Source organism: Caenorhabditis briggsae, assembly GCF_000004555.2.
Source record: "Caenorhabditis briggsae complete genome, chrI, whole genome shotgun sequence".
NCBI classification, from domain to species: Eukaryota; Metazoa; Nematoda; class Chromadorea; order Rhabditida; family Rhabditidae; genus Caenorhabditis; species Caenorhabditis briggsae.
Window position 1 is genome coordinate 8,692,325 of NC_013489.2, and position 7,011 is coordinate 8,699,335.

At 41.1% G+C, this 7,011-nt stretch overlaps 2 protein-coding genes across 2 annotated transcripts in view; both read left to right on the forward strand.

Annotated features, from left to right (window-relative positions):
• Positions 1-1,320: 1,320 nt before the first annotated feature.
• On the forward strand, positions 1,321-6,252 carry Cbr-tag-214 (the record flags this gene model as incomplete). The annotated part of the gene is made up of 15 exons (XM_045238916.1): positions 1,321-1,467; positions 1,536-1,645; positions 1,691-1,769; positions 1,816-1,895; positions 1,944-2,172; positions 2,339-2,506; positions 2,589-3,310; positions 3,696-3,851; positions 3,902-4,264; positions 4,365-5,035; positions 5,074-5,291; positions 5,349-5,855; positions 5,886-5,969; positions 6,029-6,080; positions 6,134-6,252. 15 exons carry the CDS (start codon positions 1,321-1,323, stop codon positions 6,250-6,252), a joined length of 3,705 nt encoding a protein of 1,234 aa, XP_045094864.1.
• Positions 6,253-6,661: 409 nt separating this feature from the next.
• The window catches only part of Cbr-fcp-1, a gene marked incomplete at both ends in the record, with an annotated part of 3,467 nt that continues 3,117 nt past the window's right edge, over positions 6,662-7,011 (forward strand). Inside the window, one exon of the mRNA XM_045238921.1 lies at positions 6,662-6,856. Coding sequence (XP_045094863.1) covers positions 6,662-6,856 — 195 coding nt within the window. The remainder of the gene's footprint in view (positions 6,857-7,011) is intronic.

A 7,011-nucleotide genomic window follows, 5' to 3' on the forward strand; every position in this document is an offset into this window, starting at 1 on the left:
TTTAGAGAAAACTCCGCCCCTTTTTGCAGCCTGCGCATGCGATTTTAGCAAAACTGCACGGTTTAGCGTTCTTTCTGATTCGTTTCTTTCTGTTTCGTTTCTTTCGCTTTCGTTTCTTTCGGATTTCAAATCTTTCCAATCGGTACGGTCTCAAAAAGTGAGAACGAGCGAAAAAATTTTGAAAGTTTGAATTCGCGCGCTTTTACTCACCGGGCGACCTAGAAAAAAAGCTCGTCCCTAAGGGCTTTCGGCGTATTTTTCGATGCGTTTTTCTCGATGAAGGAATTTTTCTTTATTTTTATGTCAATCTACAAAAAAAAAGCGCTCGCTACGATGCTCCGAAATCCCGCTGATCTGTTCGGAATTAGATCTAATTCGTTCGTAGTTCATTCGGTGTTCGTTCGGAATTAGATCAGCTAAATTCTGTATTAGATCATGCCACTTCTATTTACGAACGAACCCAGATCTAATTCCGAATGAAGTCAGATCTAATTCAGAATCGTTTACCTGAGGCTTCAGTTGTTTTTGAAAGACCGGAACATGTTAATAAAACTAGAAATTCTAACTTTTAACATTCCGTTTATTTGTTTTTCTAATGTTCTTTCAGTGAATATTCCTTTCACATCGCTGCGTTCTTTTTTTTCTTCTATTGATTTTGCAACACCCGGTCGTCGGTTGCCCGTCACCACACACACTGCACAGATGTGTTTGTATGTTCTTTTCTGTTTCCTTCCATGTGACTACTCGTCGTTTTCTCTTCGTCTCCCCCGTTGTTTTGAATTATATTTTTTAGTCTGTCCACAGATTTTAGTTTAATACATAACTTATTTTCTTTTCTTTTCCATTCAGTTAATATGTGCGCACTGCCGAAATCTATCAGATATTTTCCCCAGGTTCCGATCAATTATTTTGCATGGGAAATCCTTGAGGGGACCACAATTTTGCTTATTGATTTTTCCCACTGCAGGTTCGGCCCAGTTATTTTGTAACCTACCAGCAGTTTTCTCAATCGGCTAGGTCTGCACAATCTATTTGAAATGTGCGCAAATGTGCGTTTGAACGCGTTGGAAGAGCTATCGAGTGGCCGCGACCTAGGATTTCTACTGAGTGTCGGTCAACACCTTGCTTCGTGTCTACTTTCGAAATTTAGCTCGATTTTCTATTTTCTTCTGATTTCCTGCGATTTTTACTGAATTGCATCTATTTTCATTACCGACTCAGACTTGGTTTTTCGAATTTTCCGTCCAAATTCATCAATCACTATTTAGCTATTATCGAAATCATTTTTTTTCAGAATTCGTTTGGAACAAAGGTAATTAAATGTCGTCGATTCACTACAAGTTCCGTGCGGAGCTTGATTACAAAACTCTGCAGTTCGACGGATTGCATATACGCGGAGAACAACTAGTTCGCGAAATTTGTGCGAAAGAAAACCTGAAACTCGAGCTCTTCGACTTGCAGCTGCAGGTAAGACCTTTTTCGCTCTATTTTTCACTTACTGTGAAGATAGTAACTAAATTTCAATATTTTTTCAGAATGCTCACACAAAAAAGATGTATAGTGATGATGAGCTGATTCCAAGAAATTCGTCAATAATAGTGCAAAGATCTCCGCGAAAGGATGCGGCCAAAGTTCAGAAAGTCCAGTGAGTCGATTCCTTTGATATCGTAAAGTTGCAATCGTTATTCAGAGCTGGAGTCAATTCTGGAATGGTAAATCAAGCGGATCCTAGTTCGACTTCTCTTGATCCGAGTACTCATATTGCATCGGTAAGACAAATTAGATGGATTTTTTCAAACAATTTGCTCATTTCAGGAGGAATTCGAAAACATGGATGAGGCTGAACGTCTCAATCACATTCGTGATCAATCAACTCGAGCATATGATCCAGCTAAGTGAGTATAGACCACTGAGTTTTCTATTTTATGCTCATGCATTTTTAGCTTTCGTCGTCGACCACAAGGAATTATGACTGGACCACCACCACCGACGTACACTTGCAATCGCTGCTATCAACCTGGACATTGGTACAAAAATTGCCCGATGGTAATGCCTAAAAAGGATTCGTTCGCGACCCATCTTTTTCTCTTTTGTACCTCCTCGCGGAGCTCTTTCTTTTTTATCAACTTCTGTGTGTGTTCGATGAACGAAGATAAAAGGCCCTGTTTTGTAGTTATTTTCTGGAAAATTTTCTGATTTCGTTATTTTAATCCAACTGGTTTCAGCTCTTGTTTTAGATTTGATAGTCTCTGCTTCAATCAAATTGCAGTTTTCGCATCAAAGAGCCATCATCAACACTCGCTGTCGCTGCTATCTACAAACGTATTTGAATTTTCAGCAAAAGTTATCTCATTTTCAGCTCAATACGAAGCGAACAACTGGAATACCATCACAAGAGCTTATGGAAACTACAGCGGACGATCCGGCAGCCATGCTGCATCCGAGCGGCAAGTACGTTGTTCCGATAATGCATTGGAAGGCTCGTCAAGATACGCTTGCCAAAAAGGTATAACTGAATTCTGGGACACATTTTATTTTGGGAACATTCTCCATATTAATCTAACTGTTTTTCCTACTCGTACTTTTAGGGCGAAGATGGATCCTCTTCTCCTGCTCAAGTTGATCGCAAAGTTCCTACAGAGCTGCTCTGTCCATTGTGCCAGTCTCTGTTCAAGGAAGCAATCGTCACTTCCTGTTGTGGAAATTCGTATTGTGCTGAATGCATTGAGCAGATTATAATTGATCCAGAAAATCGAAAATGTCCTGGAGCTGATTGCGGCAGAGAAGTGAGTCTTATTCGTCCCCTCTTCTGTTATCTTGAATTTTTTCAGCTATCCATTACAAGTATCATACCAAATAAAACTCTTCGCGATGCTGCCGCCGCCTGGCTTGGCGCATCTGCTCCTGGTCAGTTACCAGCAGGCCAAACTATACAAGAGCCAGAACAAATTCGTATTCGAATTGGATTAAAAGCACCCACTGCTTCTGGAGGACAGAATATCGTGGCTGGGATATCACCTGGAAGCGGACTAATTGCACAACAACCAGTAGTCGTCCCAATGTCTTCGGCTCCACCAACCATTCCATTATCTTCCGCCTCGCAAGTTTCTTACATCAATTCAATGCCAAATGTGCCCGGTATCCCGTCAACCACTCCCGTTGTCATCCAAGACGTTACCCTTCCACCCCCGTTTCTTCGACAAGAAATTCCTCCTGGCATCCCAGGAATATCTGGTATTCCTGTTTACTCCCAGACTCCTGTCGCAGTTGGTATCCCAAGTGCTGTTCATACGGCTTCATCGGCCTATAAGTAAGTTTGATTATAAACATACTTGTAACGGGCCGGGCCGGGCCGGGCTTTTTCCCGAATTTCGGAAACCCGGCCCGGGCCCGGCGGACCTGTCTTTCCACAAGTTTTGAAAATTTCAAAAAACACATAAGGGGGGACCCTTATGTGATTTTTTTCGATCAAAACATTTTTTTCGAGTTTTTTTTTGATATTTTTTGATCAAACAGACAAACAATCCAAAAAGCACAAAAAATAGAAAATTGTATTGAGAGCTCGAAATTTGGTTCAAAATGACAAAATTTTTGCTACCGGGCCTTCCGGGCCGGGCCCGGGCTTTGGCGGGCCGGCCCGGAATTTTACAAGTATGATTATAAACGTATTTTTTCTAAAATTTCAATAGTTTCAGCACAACGCCCTTTGACGATGCGTTCTCACAGAGACTTGCAGCGCTATCAGGTATTTCTGCTACTGAATCAATGCACACCAGTGGCAAAAAGCGATCTCACAAGGATGACAGAACGAGGCGCAAAAACCGACATGATCCGAGAAGTCGTCGACGACGGTAAGAATTGATTTTCTATGGATAATTTTTTGATAATCCTTTCATTTCAGAGAATCTTCATCAGGATCAACCTCTTCATCTGACACATCCTATTCTTCTGATGACAATAGCCGCCATAATCGTAACCGACGGGATCGTGGACGAGATTCAAAGCACAGGCGCAGTGTCGAGAAGGAGCGCTCAAAGCGATCAGATGAACGCAGGAGAGACCGGGAAAGAGATCGTGAGCACCGCGATTATCGGGAACACCGTGATAGTCGCGAAATGAGAAATAGCGGCAGAAGCAAAGATGTGAAAGCGACATCATCGTCGTCGTCGTCGCATCGTAGAGTTCGCGACGAAGGACGGCGCAAAGACAGAAACAGAGACGATGAGAAGAAGTATGATCGCGAATCAAATGATGATAGAGAATGGTACGTTTTCGGCAGTCTGCAGTTACCATTTGTATTTTTTCTAATAGTTAGAGTTTGATCTATTCACTAAAAATGCATTTTAAAACTCATTTTTCTTCAGCACAAACAAAGATGTCGAGTCCAAGGATGAAGACGAGATAGACGGAATTATCGCAGAGTACGGTAATGTACAAGTTCAAGAAGCGGAGACTATTGCTCCTGTCGAGTCAGAAGAGCACGTTAAAGACGAAGAAGGTTCAACACCACTTCACGAGAGCAGTACATCACCCAGATCTATACCGAATCGGGATGAAGAAGAAGATGATGAACCTGCGGCAGACGACGAGCCTGTGGACGAAGAAGAAAAAGGGCCTCTTCGTGAAAAGTCACTGACTGCGTCAAACCACGCCATAGAAACCAGTGAAGCCGAAGTGACTGAAACCAAAGATGAGGAAATGCCTCTTGTTGAAGAGCAATCTGTAGAGGATGATGAGGTGGTGGCGAACAAGAAGGAAGACGATGACCAGCTGAAAGACAAAGAATCACAGGCTTCAACTATCAACACTGCTGATGAGGATGAAGAAGGTGAAAAGAAGCATAAGAAGAACAAGAAGAGCAAGAAAAGCAAAAAAGAAAAGCATCGTAAGAAGGATGATGACGATGAAGATGAAGAGAGATCACGAAAAAAACATAAGAAACACAAAAAGGAGAAGAAGTCAAAACGGGAGAAACGAGAAGCTGATAGTGATCATGAGCAAGAACGTAAAGAAAGAAAGAAGAATAGGGGAGAGAGTAAAGAGTACGACGACGATGATAGCTTTGATCAAAAGGAAATCAAAAAGAAAACAATAACGATTCTAAAGATCATCATCGCTCCAAAGATTTAAAAAAAGAACGGGACGATGGAAGTGAGTCAAGGGATAAAAAGTATCAAGACAAAAAAGCTGGCACTGAAAGGAAACACGAGAAGGAAAGAAGGTACATCGATGAGCAGGACAAGAAGAAAGAGCGGAAGCGGGATCGTAATGCTGATGAGTATGATAGTGATGTAAGTGAATTTGGCCTTATTTAATGAGTTTACAAAACTTTTTCAAAGAAGTTACAGGCTCCGCAGGTGAAGATCAAACGCGAAGAGAAAAACAAAGATGATCAACAAGATCGTGATCGTAAAAAAGAGGATCCAGAAAATGGAAAGGACTGGAGAAGAAAGGAAAGAGACAGAGAAGTCAAAGATAAGAAGCACGATAAGTACAAAGAAAAGGAACGCGAAGATGATAATGAAAAGGTGAAGCAGCGAGAAAAAGAGAAGGAACGCCAGAAGGAACGAGACAAAGAGAAAGAACGTCAGAAAGAAAAAGAACGCCAGAAGGAAAGGGAGAAGGATAAAGAGAAGGACAAGGATAGTGCCAAACAGATCGAAAAGCCACGAAAATCGGTCCACGAAAGACTTCAAAAAGCGAACACTGTAAATGCTTCAGCCTCTTCAACATTTTCCTCGAGATCTGCACCATCTCGTAAACCTGTTTCCTTCTCTCTATCTTCTAGCAAGCCAACATCAAGTCTCAGAGCTCGCCAATACTCCTCATCGTCGTCTGCTAAAGAAGATGAAGAAGTGAGTGAATTAGGAATTTAACGATAGTAGCATTGCCGGGTTTTACAGTGCTCGAAGCAAGATCGTCGCAAAAAAGAGGAAACGGATGTGGAGAGCAGCGGAGATAAGGAAAAGGTACGTTTTTGAACCTAGATTTTTCTAGTGTTTCTCGTTAATCTCGTGAATACTTTCAGAACAAAAAATCTTCTCGTCCATCAAATGAGGCAACAGTCACGAAGCATAAAAGTATCAAAATTAAATTCGATCTTTAATTATCTCTTTTTGAATATTCGTTCTAGCTCCCCCTCAAACATATATTTCACCCCCGTCATTTCTCGGTCCCAATATTCTTTTCACTTCTCCGCATTCCGATTCAATTTCTTGTAGAAGCCCTTCTAGAGAGGCATCTTCCTTGTAAACAGTTGTTTTCCTATGAACTTAACTTTTTTTTTCTTCATTTTTATCCATTTTCTTTCTGTTTTTATCGACTCCTATATCTCATAGTGTGTCGTCTGAATTATTGGTTCTTTTTCATGATATTTGTTTCCCTCTTTATTCCCTTTGGAATAAATGTTTTCAAAATTTTTTGGTTCTCCACATGCTTCTTCGTTTATATCTGCATTTTTTCTCTCCCGGTTTTCACATTGCCGCATCTTATATCCGAAACTCACAGGTCTTGTTTACAGATACCTAGAGAACAGAAATTTCTGACTTTTTTTTTGAGTATTCTACAACTAGTTTATTGCTAAATATCTTGGCAAGGGTTCTTTTGAAAAGTATTTTGATTTTGTAGTTGAATTCGGATGCCAATAGTATAGTTCTTTTAGATGGAAGTTCACTTCGAAGAAGACGGAGAGTGTACAGCTGGCCACCTGAAGGCTATTGATGGCACTTTCGTTCTGAAAGATACAGTTCTGTTGGAGTTCAAAGTTAATGGAGAAGTCGTTGGCAAAGTCAAGACGCCATGTGATGGCGTTGTCTCGTTTGGCAAGGGACTGAAGCCAGGTGTTCTATTGGCTAAGGTACTTTTTCACTGCAATGTAATCAACTAAAACAGTTTAACCGTAGCTCTAGGAGAAGCACAAAATACGGAGTTCCGACCATTTTCTGAATATTTTCGGTAGATTTTTTTCCGAATTCCAAATATGCTTTTTCTCGACACTCCACCGATTCCGAG